Genomic DNA, 22,442 nt, shown 5'->3' on the forward strand with positions numbered 1-22,442 from the left:
GGGCTAACACCAGCTGGATTTGGATGTTTGGACCAAGCTCTGGACCTGCTACCTACCTGCAAATTATGAGCGACTCACCTGCCTTTACTGTCAAGTTAGCGCTGGGATGCTTCAGCCATGAACTCATGAAGTTATCCTGTCCCACCTGGCACACACAGTTGCTAGGTTTGGCAGGTAAGATGGTGTCTGTGAAAATGCCTTGCTAAATTCCCCTTCAGATGCTGTGTGGCTTCGAGGATCCACGCCGCTGCACTTTCTGCCATCATCCTGCAGTGACGGTCCAGACCTTCCGAGCAGGAATCCTCTGGGATGCACACACTCTAGCTGATGGCTCATTGTCAAAGAGGACTGAAATGTCCCACCAGGGACCTTCTGATCTGCCATCTCCAAATCCACACGTACAGTTTTGGGCTGGGAACTGAGGATGACAATGAGAAACAAATCCCCTCTCCAACCCACTGGCTCAAAACCCTTCCAGTCATGGGTGGAGGCCTGGACTGGGGTCAGTCCCTGGGGAGGCCAGGTGGTTCCAGGGCACACAGTCCGCAGCCCAGCCTTCAGCAGCCCCTCCCCCAGGCAGGGGAGCAGGTGGGAAGCTGCCCAGACTCACGGGATCTCCACTCCCTCCCACAAACCTCCAGCAATATCAGGCTCCACCTCTACTAACTGTCCTGGGACTCATTATCTTCCAGCTTACGGGGTTTGTTTCTGAGTGTATAAGTAATTATCAACTCATTCTTTGAAAACTAGGAAAATTCCAAAAAGCAAACAGAAAAACACCATGAATATGCAGGCATGTACTCTTATCTGCCTGGTTTCTGAAGAATTCTTACTTCAAATCGCTTCTCCTTGACCCTCACCCCAGCAAGCCTGAGTCCTAAGGTCCCATCTTACCCCTTCATTCAACACAAAATCAGAGTGGCATTCCAAGGGTTAAAGGCATTACCAGTTCCCAGTGATTGAAATGTAATGAGGACGAGATACTAAATTAAAGTTTATTGCAGAATAAAAGTGTGTGTAGTCAGCATCTGTAAGATGCTACAATGAGCTGCTTTCTGGAACTTGGCAATACAATTATGTAGAGAGTTAAATTAGTAGAATACACAGTTGATGAGATTAGCTGTCTACAGAAGTCATTTTAAAAGATAAGTTATCTTTCGTGAAGGCAGGAAGAGCTAGCCTAGATTCATGATTAAACACAGAAGCAGCAATGGCCAAATCCAAGCACTGAGATGTCTACAGAAAGATGGCGTGTGCACGCACGGCATGTGCTTGTGTGCATGCACGTGCCCTGGGGGGTGGGGGGTGGGGGGGGTTGGGCTCCATGTGGAGCACAGAACAGCGGGAGGGAGGGAGAAGCCTGGCAGCATCTGGATGAGGAAGGGGAAGGTGTCCGCTGGGTCAGGGACAGAAAGGAGACCCTGTGGCCTGCTGCTCGCCCATTGTCTGCCTCCTGGCTCAGCCCCCAAGGTCCTGAGAGTGGGAAGGCCTAGAGGAGGAAGCAAAAGGCCCAGCACATGGGCTCCACGGCCAAGCTGACTGGGTTCAAATCCTAGTCCCACTTACTTGCAGGCGGCACCACTGCAATGTTTACTTCCTGAGGCCTTTTCCTGGTGTGACAGGAGGATCCTGCGCCCTCTCCTGGAGGGCTGCTGTGGGGATAACTCAGGAAGCAGGAAGGCAGCCGCACCATTGTTGCTATGAACAGTGGTATTACTTTTATTACTGATGAACAAATTTATTTAGCACTCCCCATGAGGTTATTCAAGAAAAAAAGCCAACCCCAAAGCTGCTCTGCTCTTGGTGGGAATAAGAAAATCAAGCTCTTGGACCTGCCACGCTGAGCCTTGGTGACCAAGTGACTGGGCCCCGAGGCTCAGCAGGGCAGCAGCCACCCTGGCTGCCAGCCTGCAGTCAGAGCCGTCTTATGTGGAATATGTGAGCTGAATACACAGAGTGCAGTTCTGTGTGAAATAAATCCTATTTTGTGAGGGACTGTAATTTTTGTATAAACCACTGAACTGAACTGAATGCAGCCAACAAAACAGTTATTTAAAGGGTTCTGGGAGTTATCATGAGTGCTGAGCGTTGAGTGTATAGTGTACATAATAATAATTATCTGCAATAAGTTTCTGTAAAATTTAAATGGAATAATGATGTAAATGACTTATTTCCTAGCACAAAGTAAGCACTGATATAAATGCTTTCACATTTTCCAAATGAGGTTTTTTTGTTTTTCATTTAGCTCACATTGTGTTACTATTTAATCAGACAGAACTTTTCCAAAGGTGGGGGTGGGGTGGGGAGGAAGGATATTCCAAAACTCAAAATAGCGTATTTGTGCTGGTAAAAAAGGAAAAAATCACGTTTATTTTACAAGATAGTATTCTCCTAAAGTATTATACAGAGAGGAAAGTTGAGCTGTTTGTAGGAAAACAAGGTAATTTTAGGAAATTAGAGAAGAATCAACATTGTGCTTAAAACTTGAAAACAGACAGGTTTTAAAAATCACACAGTAAGTGAATATTACAAGGTACGAACAGCCTTAGAAGTACATATGAACACCGTGATATGGAAGCTCAGCATTAAAACCGCTAGTGGTGATCTGCTTTTAGACTGGTCCAGCCTGTGAAGAGGGCACTTCCACCTGAGCAGAAAGAACTAAGCACGACCAGAGACGGGCCCCTTCCCAGCACAGCCAACTCTCGATTACCCGTGATAATGAAAGGAAGCAGTGACACAGATTTTCTAAAGGTTAGTTCTTCCAAAGTTAGTTCTGAGTGCCCGTGTACTCATGCTTGAACGTGAGAAACACAGACATCCCTGGACTGGCGGCACTGCTTTCTCTCTCCTCCTCACGGGGAAGAGACACAGCACACAAAAGCCGGAAACACTGCTGGCCTTCTTACTGCGCTGACACCTCCTCTGGAGTTGGGGGGGAAAACCAAGAAAGCTTCAGTTTCCTCATGTAAAGATCCAAAACGTGTCAACAAAATTTTGCAAATAAGATGGAATTATAAGTGTTGACAGTATAAGTATTTTTTTTAATTGTGCTTTTTTCCCCTGTTGCCTAAAAGTATTTATACCACCACAAGTATCTGGTATTTTGACAGCTTTCTAAATTACCTAGTTGCATCCTATTGCCTAAGTAGAGATATTTGCATAAAAGGAGGTTATGATCAAAGGAACTATGATGGTTCAAACAGGCCAGGAAGCAGAGATTAAGAAATAAAAACTACCATTCTCAAGATAAATCCTAGATCAAATCCAAAAAGGTACTTCAGGAAAACAACTTCATGGTTTTGTTCTGGTCCTGCTGAGTTTATTTTGTACTGTATTACCTTGAACTACAGGTCGTCCTCTTCTAGGAATGCGGCAGTTTTTCTACAGAGGTTTTTCTCAGATATGCATTTCAAATCTTGAATATTCCTAGATTTTTTATTGTAAAGCTTCCATTGTTAATGTATCAAATAGTTAAAACCACAAAAGCATTTTAATTGCTTTGTTATTTCTCAGAAAAGTCATGAACACATGTGAAACTCGAAAATGCTAAAAGAAATCTTGGTTAGATCAGAAAGCTAAACTCCACACAGTACTTATTCCGTATCTTCTACCTAACAGCTTTTACACCAACTTTCAAAAAGTGGGAATGGTGTCAGTTTTTGACAAAAGCCTGAGAGAGTGGTTTTTCCATTCACACAGCCCAACTCTTTGCCCCAGGTGAGCAAAGGTCCAAGTGATAAAGGTTTCATATCTCTCAATGTACAAGTATTAATCAAAAGCCTATTTAACATAACTGTGTTCAATGTCTATAATACACACTGCAGTCTAAAAAGTGCCTATAAATATGCTTATACAAATGAGTAATGTAGTATCAGGATTACAGAGAAATTCTTTCATATAATATAGAACAGAATAGGCCTAGAATTTAAGTTGAAACTACATATTTTTATACCCTTATCAGTTGTTTTGGAATACAAGCATAAGGAAACAATTCTGGTTCAATCATATATGATTTTCAGATAATAATTAATATTAACAGTGATAGGACAAAAAAAATTCTTGTTTGTGCTTATTTAGAAAAGGCTATTTTGAGACCCAGGAGCATTTTATATTTAGAACCCAATGGGATGTCTCCAATTCTATAAAATTGATAGCAGTAAGTGAATCTTAGTGAGTTTTTAATTATAAAGAGTTTGTGCGAGTATTTAAAGTGATTATCAACTAGTGTTAAATCCAAAAATTCCATTAAAATCCTGGCTAATCTGAATGGCAGTTCAGGAGTTTTAAAAAACAGGAACCTAGGCCAAAGTCACAGATAGAAATATGAACGGCCCAACCCTGACGCAGCCAGCCTGAGAAGCGTGGCCCAGAGCGCATGGAGTCCCACGGGCTCTGGAGACCTGGTGGTTGACCCCAACTATCAACACATTAACAGATGGAGGAGAGGACTGATAGGAACAGTGCAAACAGAGCCTCGTGTTCCTGGCCAGGGATGAAACGAGCTCACCCACGGCTAGGTGCAGACAGGACCCTGACTGCAGGTGGCCAGGCAGTCCCGGCGGCGCTGAGAGCCCAGAGCAGGGCTCATCAGCTCTTTGTCCCTAAGCCTGTCTCCCCACACCTGCCTCTGTCGCCCTCTCCTGGGCCCCGCTGGCCCTGGAGCTCCGGACACCATCTTCTTGGGTTGATGTGTTGAGTCTTTATGTCTCAGTAAGTGGGAACTTTATGCTGGCTGCATTCTCACCTAGCACACAAAGTGTTAAGTAACACTGCTTTCAAAGGAATACGCACACTCTGCTTTCTAAAACCCTTAAGGATGTTTCGGGCACCTGAACCTAACAAAATGTTCTAGCATTCTGTTGTATGTAGCACATACAACTAGGAAAGCAGGTTCTGCCCGGAGAGATTTGTGCAGGATGCCAAGTGGAGGCTTCAGGAAAGGACACAACAGGCCTCTTCTTGTTTCTTAAAACATGAACTAACGTGACACAGAAGAATCGCGTCGTAACGCCAACGGAGCACAAAACGATGCCACGAGAGCACACACGTGGAGACTCAGGGCCCAGGAGACGACTCTCTGTCTCCAGCTTGGATAGTTCAGTCTCACGCGGCCGCGTTTCAAATCCCCCGGATTCGTAACTATGCCTCACAGACAGTACATTTGGAGAAATGGCAGATAACCAACTCACATGGGAACACCTGTTATAAATGGAGATTAGGAGCAAAATTCTGAAGAGAGCTAAATAAGAAAGAATCAGTCACTATTTTATGCATGTAAGAAAAGAGAGCATTTACAATAGCCCATGAATATTACTGTAGTAAAGGGAATGAATATTACACAAAATATTTTCTCCTGACTTAGCAGTGAACTATTTCAACTGGTTTTGCATTGGCATAAAAAATCCATGCATCATACGGAATTCTAATCCATTTCTCACCTAAGCCATTCTAATGCTTCATACAACCAAATGAAGCAGAGTTAATCAAACCTATTAGATTCATTCCTAATCCCTAAAGGACTGCTGTCTTTATTTAGCATTTCCATGCTAACTAAAACTATTTCTTGATTTTTTTCCTTAAGACATCAGATGTGGATGCCTCCTAAATATACCTATATGACTCCCTAAAAGTCTCCCGCAGATTTGAACAATTTTAAAAAGCAGGGAAATGTTGGGGAAGCCACCCCTGAGGCCAGCTCAAATGCTACTCCTTCTCCAGCCAGCCCAAGCCAAGTGCATCTCTGCCTCCCCCAGGTTCCCAGGGCACTCGAGGTCCCCTCACCTGCATAGATTACCCTCCCTCGTGGACTATGGTCCCTCCCTGCTGGGAGTCAGGCCTTATTCATTCTGTATCCACAGCACCCTGGAGAGGGGATAGGCATTCAACCTAAGCTGGACTGAGCATGAAACAGATGATGTCATCTCTTCTGGAGCGAGGCCTAGCCCAGCCCCAGGTCATGAAGGGCTGGTTGTCCAGACACTGCCTTAACTGGGGGCTGAGCTGGCCTCCAGGAAGCTGTGGCAACACACTGGCCCAGAGCCAGAGCAGGTAGTAGAGGGATGAGGAAACGACAGAATGGCACGCGCCAGAGCACACCCTGAACTGGTCACGTAAACCAATTTTCCTCCCGGAGCTAGCAGGGTAGCAGTGCTCATCAGCATGCCAAAAGGACTGCCAGAGAGTTGTTCTGCGAAGAACTGGCTATTTATAGAGCAGTGTCTCCTTCACTCTGGGTATCTCCTCAACCTGATCCATGACGCTCTGTGATCATCGCTTCATCGCTTTCAAAGTTCCCAGTGAAATTAAGGCTGGGTCACAATTCATGACACCAGATGCTACATAGAAAGGAAGTGAAGATACAAAAGAAAACCATTTATAACAAAAGAATGTCTTAGTTATAAGACGAATTTAAAAGTGAAGCTAAATCAGCAGACCACTGAACTGCTATGGTTGTTACAGAGGGGTAGAAAACACTGACTGCACTGGAAAAAGGATCCATCAGACAAAAGTACGGAAGCTCAGCGTGGAGCAGAGGAGTCGCTTCCCGCCTGGCCCCTCACACGGTGGTTTCTATTGTTTCGATCACTTCCAGATCAGACTGCGAGGGGGAAAGGAGGGTGCACTCATCTGGCTCCCAGCTGCTCTCTGGACTGTAATCTTCCTCTGAACTCAGTTCTGCTCCTTCTTCTGTGTCCTCGTCACATGATTCCACATAGTGAGCCCCGATCGCGTTGATCCCAGAGTCCTCGGAACTTGAGGGAGAAGAGCAGTGATCTATTTTTGGTGTACTGCTCTCTTTTGAAATAAAGGCATCGTGTGCAGAGACCTCCTCGGGGCTCATTTTGTGGGAATGTGGCGCTGGCTGCTTCTGCACGTAACACATCTTCCCATTGATACATTTAACCTGATAGTTGTCAATAAAGAGGTCTGAGATCATACAGTACCTTGGCGAGTCAGGGGGCAGAGGGGGCTGGAAAACAGATGCGAATTTCATAAAGTGTTCAGTGAGGGAGACCGAAATCTGAATGGTGTTCGCAGGCTCCCGAGGCTTCGCAGGAATCTCAGTGCTGGGCAGCTGTTCCACAGGGGTCATCGGCTGATACACATACTTGCCTGTGGGGGACACAGAAAGGCAACTGAAATCCAAGAGCGCTACAGCTGCTAGGGTAAGGTAGCCATAATGGTTTCTCTCGGAGGACTCAGAATGTTTTTACAAATATTTCAAAACCATCTCCAAAGAAACTAAAAATAGAATCAACAAGGTTATAATCAATCAAAATTTCAGCGTGGTACATAAACATCATGGTGTTTTCATCTAAACACTCAACACACTTTACAAATCTTAATTTTATATTTGAGTCTTTTTAATGCCTCTGGAGTAGGTGGGTGGATACTATCATCCTTATTTTACAGGCATCTTGAAATGATTTACCCATCATGCCAGAATAAAGAACGTTTACAATATAATATGGTAAAAACACACTGTAAAATAGTGTTGTTGTTATTCAGTCATGTTCAACTCTTTGCGACCCCATGGACTGCAGCATGCCAGGCTTCCCTGTCCTTAATCACCTCCTGGAGTTTGCTCAAACTCATGTCCATTGAGTTGGTGATGCCATCCAACCATCTCATCCATTGTCATCCCCTTCTCCTGCCTTCAATCTTTCCCAGCATCAGGGTCTTTTTTAGTATGTCAGCTCTTTGAATCAGGTGGCCAAAGTACTGGAGTTTCAGCTTCAGCATCAGTCTTATTTTATGGTGTAAAATAGTAATAATACACCATAAAATTATAATTCCATTTTATCTTTAGTGATTAGATGCAAAAGTAGGAAGTCAAGAAACACCTGGAGTAACAGGCAAATTTGGCCTTGGAATGCAGAATGAAGCAGGGCAAAGACTAATAGAGTTTTGCCAAGAAAATGCACTGGTCATAGCAAACACACTCTTCCAACAACACAAGAGAAGACTCTACACATGGACATCACCAGATGGCCAACACCGAAATCAGACTGATTATATTCTTTGCAGCCAAAGATGGAGAAGCTCTATACAGTCAACAAAAACAAGACCAGGAGCTGACTGTGGCTCAGATCATGAATTCCTTATTGGCAAATTCAGACCTACACTGAAGAAAGTAGGGAAAACCGCTAGACCATTCAGATATGACCTAAATCAAATCCCTGATGATTATACAGTGGAAGTGAGAAATAGATTTAAGGGCCTACATCTGATAGATAGAGTGCCTGATGAACTATGGAATGAGGTTTGTGACACTGTACAGGAGACAGGGATCAAGACCATCCCCATGGAAAAGAAATGCAAAAAAGCAAAATGGCTGTCTGGGGAGGCCTTACAAATAGCTGTGAAAAGAAGAGACGCGAAAAGCAAAGGAGAAAGGAAAGATATAAGCATCTGAATGCAGAGTTCCAGAGAATAGCAAGAAGAAATAAGAAAGCCTTCTTCAGCGATCAATGCAAAGAAATAGAGGAAAAGAACAGAATGGGAAAGATTAGAGATCTCTTCAAGAAAATTAGAGATACCAAGGGAACATTTCATGCAAAGATGGGCTCAATAAAGGACAGAAATAGTATGGACCTAAGAGAAGCAGAAGATATTAAGAAGAGGTGGCAAGAATACACAGAAGAACTATACAAAAAGATCTCCACGACCCAGATAATCACGATGGTGTGATCACTCATCTAGAGCCAGACATCCTGGAATGGGAAGTCAAGTGGGCCTTAGAAAGCATCACTACGAACAAAGGTAGTGGAGGTGATGGAATTCCAGTTGAGCTGTTTCAAATCCTGAAAGATGATGCTGTGAAAGTGCTGCACTCAATATGCCAGCAAATTTGGAAAACTCAGCAGTGGCCACAGGACTGGAAAAGGTCCGTTTTCATTCCAATTCCAAAGAAAGGCAATGCCAAAGAATGCTCAAACTACCGCACAATTGCACTCATCTCACATGCTAGTAAAGTAATGCTCAAAATTCTCCAAGCCAGGCTTCAGCAATACGTGAACCGTGAACTTCCTGATGTTCAAGCTGGTTTTAGAAAAGGCAGAGGAACCAGAGATCACATTGCCAACATCCGCTGGATCGTGGAAAAGGCAAGAGAGTTCCAGAAAAACATATATTTCTGCTTTATTGACTATGCCAAAGCCTTTGACTGTGTGGATCACAATAAACTGTGGAAAATTCTGAAAGAGATGGGATTACCAGACCACCTGACCCGCCTCTTGCAGGTCAGGAAGCAACAGTTAGAACTGGACATGGAACAACAGACTGGTTCCAAATAGGAAAAGGAGTATGTCAAGGCTGTATATTGTCACCCTGCTTATTTAACTTATATGCAGAGTACATCATGAGAAATGCTGGACTGGAAGAAACACAAGCTGGAATCAAGATTGCCAGGAGAAATATCAATAACCTCATATCCAGATGACACCACCCTTATGGCATAAAGTGAAGAGGAACTAAAAAGCCTCTTGATGAAAGTGAAAGAGAAGAGTGAAAAAGTTGGCTTAAAGCTCAACATTCAGAAAACAAAGATCATGGCATCCGGTCCCATCACTTCATGGGAAACAGATAGGGAAACAGTGGAAACAGTGTCAGACTTTATTTTGGGGGGCTCCAAAATCACTGCAGATGGTGATTGCAGCCATGAAATTAAAAGACGCTTACTCCTTGGAAGAAAAATTATTACCAACCTAGATAGCAAATTAAAAAGTAGAGACATTACTTTGCCAACTAAGTAAGGTCCGTCTAGTCAAGGCTATGGTTTTTCCAGTGGTCATGTATGGATGTGAAAGTTGGACTGTGAAGAAGGCTGAGTGCCGAAGAATTGATGCTTTTGAACTGTGGTGTTGGAGAAGACTCTTGAGGGTCCCTTGGACTGCAAGGAGATCCAACCAGTCCATTCTGAGGGAGATCAGCCCTGGGATTTCTTTGGAGGGAATGATACTGAAGCTGAAACTCCAGTACTTTGGGCACCTGATGCGAAGGAGCTGACTCACTGGAAAAGACTCTGATGCTGGGAGAGATTGGGGTCAGGAGGAGAAGGGGACAACAGAGGATGAGATGGCTGGATGGCCTCACTGACTCGATGGACATCAATCTGAGTGAACTCCGGGAGTTGGTGATGGACAGGGAGGCCTGGTGTGCTGCGATTCATGGGGTCGCAAAGAGTCAGACACGACTGAGTGACTGAATTGAACTGATAGAAACTTAAACGGGCTTCCCCAGTGGGTCACCAGGAAAGAATCCACCTGCTAATGCAGGAGACTCCAGTTCGATCCCTGGCTTGGGAGGATAGAGGCCCTGGAGAAGGAAACGGCAACCCACTCCATTATTCTTGCATGGAAAATCTCAAGGACAGAGGAGCCTGGTGGGCTTCAGTCCAAGGGGTCATAAAAAGTTAAACAGAACTTAGCAAGTAAGTTACAATAGATATTTAAATTTTATTAGCAGGATTATGGAAGACTTTCATTCTTCAGGTTTCTAAATGTAAATCAGAATACACACATACACATATTTAATAGATGACAGCCTATAGGATTGTCCTGGTCACCCTCAGTGGCTGGGGTAAGGTGAAGAGTATGAAAAGATCTCTTTTAAAACCCAAAGCTCATCAGTGACCTAAACAGGAGATATTCTCCCTAATGCCAGCTTCACAGGCACAACCTCAGCCAAGCAGAGGTAAGAGCACAGACAGATGCAAAGAGTGACCTGCAGAAAATCAAGAAGCTTAGCCTCAAACCTTCCCTCTGCTCTGAACCCTCAAGTGTTCCTCACAGAATTTATGTGGAAGTGAAACCTAACCAGATCTGTTCCTGCTGTCTGTTTCCTCATTTTCTTCACTCAACAGTTAACAAAGCCATCTCTGTATAAAGTGTTAAGAAAATAGAGATAACAATTACCTGTAAGCCTAACCACAATGATCACATGGATGACAGCTCTGTTTAACTTAATGAAACTATGAGCCATGCAGAGTAGGGCCACCCAGAACAGATGGGTCATGGTGGAGAGTTCTGACAAAATGTGGCCCACTGGAGAAGGGCAAACCATTTCAGCATTCTTGCCTTGAGAACCCCATGAACAGTATGAAAAGACAAAATGATATGACACTGAAAGATGAACCCCCCAGATCAGCTGGGGTCCAGCATGCTACTGGAGAAGAGTGGAGAAACAGCTCCAGAAGGAATGAAGAAGCTGAGCCAAAGAAGAAACACCAACCAGTCCTGGATGTGTTCAGTGGTGAAAGTGAAGTCTGAGGCTGTGAAGAACAATAACTGCACTGAAATCTGGAATGTTAGGTCCATAAATCAAGTAAATTGGAAGTGGTCAAAGAGGAGATGGCAACAGTGAACACGGACACTCTAGGAATCAGTGAACTAAAATGGACAGCAATGGGAGAATTTCATCCAGATGACCACTGTATCTACTCCCCTGGAGAAGGAAACGGTAATCCACTCCAATACACTTGCCTGGAAAATCCCATCAACAGAGGAGCCTGGTGGGTTACAGCCCAGGGGGTTGAAAAAGAAGCAGACACAACTTAGCAACTAAACAATTTTATCTACTACTGGGCAAGAATCACTTAGAAGAAATGGAGCAGCCCTCACAGTTAAAAGAGAGGCAAATGCAGTACTTTGGTGCCATCTCAAAAATGACAGAATGATCTAAGTTTTCAAGGCAAACCATTCAATATTACAGTAATCCTAGTCTATGCCCTGAACATGCTTAAGCTGAACACTTCTATGAGGACCTACAAGACTTTCTAGAACTATCACCAAAAAAGATATCAAATTCATCACAGGGAACTGGAATGCAAAACTAGGAAGTTAAGAGATACCTGGAGTAAACGCAAGTTTGGCCTTGGAGTACAAAGTGAAGCAGGGCAAAGACTAACTGAGTTTTGCCAAGAGACTGCATTGGTCTTAGCAAACACCCTCTTCCAACAACACAAGAGACAGACTCTATACATAGACATCACCAGATGGTCATACTGAAATCAGATTGATATTCTTCGCAGCTGAAGGTGGAGAAGCTGTATACAGTCAGTAAAAATAAAACCTGGAGCTGACTGTGGCTCAGATCATGAACTCCTTATTGCAAAATTCAGACAACTTGAAGAAAGTAGGGAAAACCACTAGCCAGTCCCTCCCATCAGCAAGGTTCCACAAGCTTCTTATCCTTATCCATCACAGGGCAAATGGATTTTTAAATTACACGCAGATTACATCATGCGAAATGCCATGCTGGATGAAGCACAAGCTGGAATCAAGATTGCCGGGAGAAATATCAATAACCTCAGATATGCAGATGACACCACCCTAATGGCAGAAAGCGAAGAGGAACTAAAGAGTCTTTTGATGAAAGTAAAAAAGGAGACTGAAAAAGCTGGCTTAAACTCAACATTCAAAACACTAAGATCAGGGCATCTGGTCCCATCACATCATGGTAAATATGGGGAAACAATGGCAACAGTGACAGATTTTTATTTTCTTGGGCTCCAAAAATCACTGCAGATGGTGACTGTAGTCATAAAATTAAAAGACACTTGCTCCTTGGAAGAAAAGCTATGACCAACCTAGATAACATATTAAAAGGCAGAGACATTACTTTCCTGACAAAGGTCTGTCTAGTCAAAGCTATGGTTTTTCAAGAAGTCAAGTATAGATGTGAGAGTTGGATCATAAAGAAAGCTGAGTGCCAAAGAACTGATGCTTTTGAACTGTGGTATTGGAGAAGACTCTTGAGGGTCCCTTGGACTGCACGGAGATCAAACCACTCAATCCTAAAGGAAATTAGTCCTGAATATTCACTGGAAGGACTGATGCTGAAGCTGAAGCTCCAATACTCTGGCCACCTGATGCAAAGAACTGACTTATTAGAAAAGACCCTGATGCTGGGAAAGAGTGAAGGCAGGGGAGAAGGGGATGACAGAAGATGAGATGGTTGGATGGCATCACCAACTTGATGGACACGAGTTTGAGAAAGCTCTAGGAGTTGGTGATAGACCGGGAAGCCTGGTGTGCTGCAGTCCATGAGGTAGCAAAGTGTCAGACAGGACTGAATGAATGAACTAACTGATTAAGGTATGACCTAAATCTAATCCCTTATGATTATACAGTGGACGTGACAAATAGATTCAAGGGATCAGATCTGATACAGTGCCTGAAGAACTATGGACGGAAGTTTGTAACACTGTACAGGAGGTGGTGATCAAAACCATCCCAAAGAAAAAGAAATGTAAAAAGGCAAAATGGTTGTCTAAGGAGGCCTTATAAATAACTGAGAAAAGAAGAGAAGCTAAAGGCAAAAGGAGAAAAGGAAAGATATACCCATCAGAATGCAGAGTTTCAAAGAATAGCAAGGAAGAGATAAGAAAGCCTTCCTAAGTGCTTCTATGCAAAGAAATAGAGGAAAACAACAGAATGGAAAAGACTAGAGATCTCTTCAAGAAACTCAGAGGTACCAAGGGAACATTTCATGCAAAGATGGGCTCAATAAAGGACAGAAATGGTATAGACCTAACAGAAGCAGAAGAGATTAAGAGGTGGCAAGAACACAGAAAAACTGTACAAAAAAAGATCTTAATGACCCAGATAATCACAATGGCATGGTTAATCACCTAGAGCCAGAGTGTGAAGTTAAGTGGGCCTTAGGAAGCATTACAACAAACAAAGCTAGTGGAGGTGATGGAATTCCAGTTGAGCTCTTTCAAACCCTAAAAGATGATGCTGTGAAAGTGTTGCATTCAATATGCCAGCAAACTGGGAAATTCAGCAGTGGCCACAGGACTGGAAAAGGTCAGTTTTCATTCCAATCTCAAAAAAGGGCAATGCCAAAGAATGTTCAAATTATTGCACAACTGCACTCATTTCACATACTAGCAAGATAATGCTCAAAGTTTTTCAAGCTAGGCTTCAACAGTACATGAACCAAGCACTCCCAGATATACAAGCTGGATTTAGAAGAGGCAGAAGAACCAGAGATCAAATTGCCAACATCCACTGGATCAATAGGAAAAGAAAGAGTTCTAGAAAAACATCTACTTCTGCTTCAGTGACTACACTAAATCTTGGTCTGTGTGGATCACAACCAACTGTGGACAATTCTTAAAGAGATGGGAATCCTAGACCACTTCACCTGTCTCCTGAGAAACCTGTATGCAGGTCAAGAGCAACAGTAAGAACTGGACATGGAACAATGGACTGGTTCAAAATTGGTAAAGGAGTTTGTCAAGGCTGTATACTGTCACCCTGCTTATATAACTTATATGCAAAGTACATCACGTGAACTGCCAGGCTGGATGAAGCTCAAGCTGGAATCAAAAGACTGCCAGGAGAAGTATCAACAATCTCAGATAGGCACGTGACACCACCCTAATGGCAGAGAGAAGAGAGGAACTAAAGAGCCTCTTGATGAAGTTGAAATAGGAGAGTGAAAAATCTGACTTAAAACCCAACATCAAAAAACTAAGATCATGGCATCTTGTCCCATCACTTCACAGCAAATAGATGGGGGAAAATGGAAACACTAGATTTTATTTTCTTGGGCTCCAAAATCACTGTGGACAGCGACTGTAGCCATGAAGGTAAAGATGCTTACTCCTTGGAAGAAAAACTATGACAAACCTAGAGAGTGTATTAAAAAGCTGAGACATCACTTTGCCAACAAACATCTGTATAATCAAAGTTATGGTTTTTCCAGTAGTCATGTATGGATGTAAGACTGGACCAGAAAGAAGGCTTATCACCAAAGAATCGATGCTTTCTAACTATGGTGTCAGAGAAGACTCGAGAGTCCCTTGGGCAGCAAGGAGATCATACCAGTGAATCCTAAAGAAATCAACCCTGAATATTCACTGGAAGGACTGATGCTGAAGCTGAAGCTCCAATACTTTGGCCACCTGATGTGAAGAGCCAACTCACTGGAAAAGACCCTGATGCTGGGAAAGACCGAGGGCAGAAGAGGGCAACAGAGGATGAGATGGTTGGATGGCATCACTGACTCAACGGACATGAGTTTGAGCAGACTCCAGGAGATAGTGAAGAACACGGAAGCCTGGCGTGCTGCAGTCCATTGGGTCGCAGAGAGTCAGACAATGACTGAGCGACTGAACAACAACAAAATATGATTTAAAAACATAAATCTGGAAGAAAAAAGTACCCAAAGTCCTAGAGAGTAAAGCCACAAATGTGGGCACCACCCTGGGTTTATTCCTAGGGTAACTGGTTTATCAATCAGTCCGTGTGATGTCGTCCACGCATACTTATGACTGTTTTCTAACCTCAGTGCTGTGGCCCTTTTGGACCAGATAACCCTTTGCTGAGGGGCTGCCCCCTACACTGTAGGATGTTTGGCAGCACCCTTGGCCTCTACCCACTAGATGCCAACAGAACCTCCTCCCAGGGCTGACATCAAAAATGTCTCCAGTTGTTGTCACATGCTCCTGGAGGCAAAATAACCCTTGTTGAGAACTGCTGGGTTATGACCTTCTCATGAGCATCTCTTTGTAGGCAAATCACTCCCTGTGCTCTGCTCCCATTTGGTTTAGTTCTCCGTCAAGTTGAAAGTTCTAGAATAGCGATCACATTTGTAAGGAAAACGACCTTAGATTTTTGAAGAGAAACTTTAGATCAGACATGTAAACAGCAAACTGTGCCAGAGACAGTACGACATCACTCATGTATTAAGATCAATCAAGTCTGTCTGTATTTTTCACCTCTGTTTCTTGGCTCCTGCACACAGAAGTAGGCTTAGATGCCACAACTTCTTTGTAATTACATTATTCTAAAAATACACTGGGCTTCATTCTGGAGTAAGGGAACTTCTCTGGCTATCCAGTGGTTAGGACTCCTTGCTCTCACTGCCAAGGGTCTGAGTTTAGTCCCTGGTCAGGGAACTAGATCCTGCAAGCTTCACAGTGCAGCCAAAAAACGAAAACAAAAAAAGTTAATTTGGGGGTAAAACTGTTAAACCTTTGGGGTCCCAGGTCTGCTTCCAAGCCTGGATATATTTCACACAAATCCTACAGTTACCAAAAATACAAGCAAGAAGAACCATCATGCTTGCTTGGGAAACTGTTTTAAATATATCAGGAATCTTCAATACTGTTATCTGTAAAGGAGGGCATTACTCCTTGCCAGGCAAAGTTCAAGTCAGGCAAGATCTAACAGTTTGTTACGGCGGGACCTCTGCCTCTAAGCAGAGAGAGCAAAAAGGCAGACCCTCAAGCCTCACCTCTGATCCACCAGCCCCAGGATTAGAGAAAGATGAGGTTGGGCAGGAGACAGAGAAGGGACTGGGAGAATTTAAGGGCCTACTGTCCACAGAGTGGTGAACTCAACACCTGAAACGGCGGTTTGGTCTTTTCACCCCTTGGCTGGTAGACTGGTGGTTACTGAGTTCAGGAGGCTGCGGATGGCAGATGCTCAAGAAATGCTTGTTGTAGATGCTGATTAAACACATTAAGAGGATCTTAAGACCCAGAGGGACCGGGGCTCTGCCTCATCCAAAGGTGGAGGGCATCCCACAGCCTGACCCTGGGCCGTCTGCCCAGCCTCTCCTACACTCACTCACCCTCCTTGCCGACCCCGCCCCTTACCCTCCTTTGTGTTTCTTCATAATTTGCCTTTTTTTTTTTTCTCGGTTCTTCTACCTGTTACTCTCTCTTATCCTCTCTCCTCCAAAGTACCATTTTTCTTTCTTGAAGTGTAGTAAAAGTAAGAGAAACACAGCTTGGAGAGAAAGGTGTATGCTGCACTCCAGATAACATTTTCTTCTACAAGTTACACCTACTAAATGTGTTTATTCAGAGCTGGAATGACAGCCTGTTATCTGGTGATGTTGGGGTACAGATGCAAAAACACGGCCAGAGAAGGGGTTTCTGGCCACTTATCCAGGAAATTCAGTAACCACTGTATTCTCTGAACAACTGTCTTAATGAAAGGTTTACTGTGTTATTTAAAGAAAAAAAAATGGATACAAACTTTAAAAACTTAAATCCCTAAAAGGAAAGATACTCAAAGACAGTCAGGGCTTGGAGAAGAGAAAAGTAGAGAGAGAGAAAAAAGACTAGATACCACAGTGACCCAACATTCCACCTCTGGGAACACACCCAAAAGAACTGAAAGCAGAGTCTGGAAGAGACATCTGCACCATACTCCTGGCAGTGTTATTTGCAATAACCAAAAAAGATGGAAGCCACCTGAGGGTCCATCGATGGATGGCTGGATAAACAAGATATATGGTATATACATACAATGCGATGCTATTCAGCCTCAGAGAGTAAGGAAAACCATACCATAATGTGGATGAACCCTGAGGACACCATGTTACGTGAAACAGGTCAGTGACAAAAATACAAGCCCTTTTTGATTCCAGTTGTATGAGTCACCTAGAATAGCCAAACTCACAGAGAAAGGAGGTGGAGTGGTCTTTTCCAGCGGCTTAGGGGGGAGTTGTTGTTTAAGAGGGATAGTTTTGGTTCCAGTTTTGCAGCATGAAAAGAATTCTGGAGATGGCTGTTGGCAATGGTTGCACAACACTATGAATCTACTTAATACTGTTGTACTGTATACTAAAAAATGGTTATGATGGCAAATATGTGCAACTTATTTAACTTAGTATAACTTAAAATAATAATCAGTATGATTTACTCTATTAGCAGACTGAGGATAAAAGTCTGTATGATGCAGAATATATGAAGAATTCTTACAACTCAGAACCAGGGAAATAACCCAACTTTTTAAAAGGAGGTTAGCTAGGCCAGGGCAACAGGAGTGATCTTTGTGGTGACGGGAATGCTTGTACCTTGATTACACCACTGTCAGTATCCCAGTTATGACGCTATACCACTGTGTTACAACTACCGTTGCCACTGGGGTAAAGGATACATGGGCTCTCTCTCTGTATTTTTCTTACAAATGCATGTGAATCCATAATTTTTTCAAGATAAAAAAGTATAATTTAAAGCAATGGGGGAAAACACCATCACTGAGGTGACGCTGCGCCCTTTTCATCATGCAGGGCTGTAGCAGGAGGGACACGCTACGGTCAGGTCTCATTACAGATGGTGTTAACTTGGAACACTTGTTTAAATGTGGTATTTGTCTAGGTTTCCCCACTGTAAAGTTAGTTCTTCTCTCTTTGTAATGTTAAGTATCTTGTGAAGAGATAGTTCAAATATCCTGCTTCTTACCATACCTCCATCTATTATTTCAGCAGACATACATACATAGGTGGATGTGGTCTGCAACAGTCACTACTGTGCTGGCTGCCAAATAGTGATTTTCTATTTCCATCATTTCTTCTATATTTACTAATGAGAATTCTACCCTAGCAGGAGCTGCTCCTTCTCTCTTATTTATTTATTCAAATGTATTCAATTGAAATGTATTCAATTATTTACTCATAGAAGCATGGGCTCACAGATATTTATTTTTTCTAGGGATTGTACTCCGTTACTACTATTACTTATTTTGTTGTTCAGACTATCCCAGACTTAGCTCTTGCAAGCTCCTTTCAGTTAGCCCCTGTGTCATTTCAACATGCCCATATTTTCATGACAACTTCCTCATTTTGTGACAGTGTAAGAAGTTACTCGCTTCCCCTGGCCCATTCATGGAATTAGCCATTTCTCCAAAGAGCCCTAACTCCTTTCTTAAGAACTTACACAGTCTAAAGCTTATTCTCAAAATACTCCTGTGAAGTAAAATCTTAAGTTTGCTAAAAACTCATTCAGTCACTCACAAAATTCATCCATAGGAAAGTGAGGACTAAACCTCATTACTCTACTTAACACTCATTTTTAAAAATAATATAAGAAGGGACTTCCTTGGTGGTCCAGTGGCTAAGACTGTGCTCTCAATGCAGGTTCCATCCCTGGTCAGAGAGCTAGATCCCACACGCCGCTACTAAGGATCCCAAACACTTAACTATTAGTACAAGATCTCACGTGTCTCAACAAAGATCAGAAGATCCCGTGTGCTGCAACTAAGACCCAGCACAGTCAAATAAACAGTGTGTTTAAAAAAAATAATAAATCAAATAATATAAGAATTAAAAATAAACTTCATAACCCAATTAATTTATCTTGGATCTTTTTCAAGGGAGCTGAAATCACATTCTCAATAATGAAACTAATCACAATAGGTTTCTGTGATCACTAAGTGAAAAATAAATTCTGTATATATTTCTTTTCAGGAAACCTGGTTCAACACTTTCAGCTCTTTCTCAACCAAAGGCCAGTCAAAACCACTAAGTAAGTAACTTACACTACTCTTTTAAAGTCTTGGTTCATAATTTTCCTGCTTATTCTTCCCAATGGTGTTTAGCAAGAATATGCAGTACATACTGTTTCCACAATGACTCAACGAGACCCTAAAAAAGATTTATGTTTTCATCCTGGTGGAATGGAGGGAGGACGAGTGGGAGGGGAGACTTAATTACTTTCTCAAACTCAGGTAATAAGTCAGAGGTCAGTTCCAGGACCCAAGCTTTATGACATCCTGTGTTCTTTCTTCATGAGAATACTCATTTTAAAATATTTATTTATTTATTTTAATTGGAGGATAATCAGTTTACAATATTGTGGTGGTTTTTGCATACATCGACATGAATCAGCCATGGGTATACATGTGTCCCACCATCCTGAAACCATCCCCCCCCCCCCCGCCAACTCCCTCCTCACCCCACCCCTCTGGGTTGTCCCAGGGCACCAGCTTTGGGTACCCTGTTTCATGCATCGAATTTGCACTGGTCATCTATTTTACATATGGTAATACAAATGTTTCAATGCTATTCTCTCATATACTCATTTTTAATTAATAAGATTTATTTAATGCTCTTACTAGTTTATACTGTCATCCTCTACCATTAACTTCAGCTAATACTCCAATTTGTAGCAGGGTAGATACATTTCTTGAAGGAGTTTCTTTTGGTTTTAGAGCACAAAGTGGGGTAAAGGATGTAGAAAATGATTTATATAGCCCCTTAAGCTGTTGTACATACTTTGTTAAGCTATTTTTTTAGGAGCTTGCACATTTTGATTCTTTAAAAAAATAAAAAAAGATCCTCTGGGGGCAATGAGAGTTTTGCTTTTATAGACAGTTTTATGACTGTTAAATGTGTGTCCCCTTGACACATGAAGAACACTGCTCTCAGGGAATGCAAAGTGATTTTAAAATTAGCCTAAGCAAAACATAATTAAAAAGGTAAATCTACTGAAAAAAATTGAGTGGCCTAAGGGAAACTGCAGCCACAGTTTTGGTTCTCTGATTTTATATAGTGAATCACAGAATGCCTAATTTAGTCCCAAGGGCAATCATTATATTGAAAACAATATTAAATAATCTTATCCAGCTATTTCTGCCATGTGCATTATTTACTTAGTTATCTAGCATATCATAAGCTAAAAGCAAAAGAACCTAACATTTATTATAACCAATATTTTTTGTGGCCTTACCTTCCTCCACCATGCTCCACGAGCAATCAATATATCAATATTTTTGTACATCAATCTATAAGAACAATAAAGTTCATATATAGCTCAATATACTGACGTCCCCAATCAGAAATTTATGCAAGATCCTAGTTTCTTCATTTTTCAAATTGTGTAACCTTTAGTGTGGTGGAACATATACTAATGTAAAGCAAAACCCTAGTGAAACAGAGCACCAGAGCATGGTTTATTTACTTATTTAACCAATGTTTACTGACTACCACCTTCCCTAGTGGCTCAGATGGTAAAGAATCTGCCTGCAATGCAATGTAGGAGACCTGGGTTCAATCCCTGGGTTGAGAAGATTCCCTCCAACCCACTCTAGTATTCTTGCAGAGAAGTCGGGTGGCCACAGCCTATGGGGTCTCAGAGAGTTGGACAAAATGATTGAGCAACTTAACACTTTCACTTTGGGCTTCCCTGGTGGCTCAGACAATAAAGTATCTGCCCACAATGCGGGAGACCTGGGTTCGATCCCTGGGTCAGGAAGATCCCCTGGAGAAGGAAATGGCAACCCACTCCAGTACTCTTGCCTAGAAAATTCCATGGATGGAGGAGCCTGGTAGGCTACAGTCCATGGGATAGCAAAGAGTCCAACATGACTGAGCAACTTCACTTATCACTGAAAATGTGCAGTCATGCTTTAAGTGGCTTCCAGTCAAAGTGCAGGGAGAAAATAACAAATAAAGTAAAAATAAGGGCTTCTCTAGTGGCTCAGATGATAAAGAATCTGCCTGCAATGCCAAAGACCTGGGTTCAGTCCCTGGGTCAGGAAGATCGCCTGGAGAAGGGAATGGCTACCCCCTCCAGTATTCTTGCCTGGAAAATCCCATTGAGAGGAGGAGCCTGGCAGGTTACACCAGTTGAGCAAAGTTGTAAGTAGCACAGCCTTCACCATGCCGAGATATAGGATTCCAGGCTTCACAGAAGGCTTGTACCTGGCTGTTAAAAGACAGGCACCTGTGGAGCAGCAAGTGGGACTGCTCCAGGCCATGTCCAGGGCCAGAACATGTAGCTGGCATGTGGGTTCACAGGGCCAATCAAGAGAGCAACGGAGGATGAAGTCTGTGAGGAAGACAGAGGCTGGACAGGGCTTGGAATGCAAGGCCAAAGGGTTTGTGTTTTGGTGACAATGGGGAACCATTGCAGATTCCTGAGGATACAAGTACTGACAAAAGAGGGACCAGATAATTCAATCTGGTAGAGATATGCAGAGGGACTGGGAAGAGAAAAGATGGGAAGGGAGGCTTCTGGGGGTTTTCAAGCATGACATCTGACTAAAGTCACCTGGCTCAGACTAGGAAGGAACCCAGGAGACGTTCCTAGAAAGGTGACAGACCCTGGGGGTTCATGTGGAAGGACTGGGGAGCCCACTGCACCTGGATTTGCATCCCAATCTGCTAGTACTGGTTGCCCAACCTTTCCCAAATCAGTCAGGTCCCCTGCTTTCCACTTCCTCAGGGTAAAGCGGTCAGTGCTCTCTCCCTTCTAAAGCACTGACTCAGTGTCGGGCACACTGCAGACTTTCCACCACTGGTGCTGCTTGTAGAAGACAGGAGCTGCCTGCAGGTCCCCAAGCCCCTTGAGAGGCTTCCCAGCCTTGCTTTCTGCTCACTTCCATTTCTGTCTGCTCCATTCAAGGGACAGGCGCAGATAAAGCTAGTCTGAGTGCAAATCAGACTTCGGCAACCAAGCTACCACCGTCTCTGGGCTGGTCTCACACTCAGATCTGGAGTTAAGGCCAACGGGTGAGAGGAGGGGTGGACGAGGTGAAGGAAGGACCATGCAGCAGCCGGCGCAGGGCAGGAGCCTCACCAGCAGGCCTCCACAGTCCGCACTGCTCTGGACCACGATTCTGACACGCTCAAGTGTGGGCAGCTGGTACGGTGAGGCCTGCCTTAAAAATAACATTTCTGGAAGTGCCATAAAC

The 22,442-nt window shown here is 43.2% G+C and overlaps 1 protein-coding gene across 2 annotated transcripts in view; it reads right to left on the reverse strand.

Annotated features, from left to right (window-relative positions):
• Positions 1 to 2,337: 2,337 nt before the first annotated feature.
• CUNH3orf70 (chromosome unknown C3orf70 homolog) overlaps positions 2,338 to 22,442 on the reverse strand; it is a 118,468-nt gene continuing 98,363 nt past the window's right edge. Inside the window, exons 2-3 of one of the 2 annotated variants that reach the window (XR_005723201.1) lie at positions 5,785 to 7,116; positions 2,338 to 5,202 (exon numbers count right to left, since the gene is read on the reverse strand). Coding sequence is in view for 1 of the 2 variants with exons in the window: in XM_040252417.1 (XP_040108351.1) it covers positions 6,560 to 7,116 (557 nt within the window). In the remaining variant the exon portion in view is untranslated. Of the gene's footprint in view, positions 7,117 to 22,442 lie in introns of both variants that reach the window. The other variant, XM_040252417.1, reaches the window with a different exon arrangement.

This window comes from Oryx dammah, unplaced genomic scaffold (genome assembly GCF_014754425.2).
Source record: "Oryx dammah isolate SB20612 unplaced genomic scaffold, SCBI_Odam_1.1 HiC_scaffold_2, whole genome shotgun sequence".
Lineage (NCBI taxonomy): Eukaryota > Metazoa > Chordata > Mammalia > Artiodactyla > Bovidae > Oryx > Oryx dammah.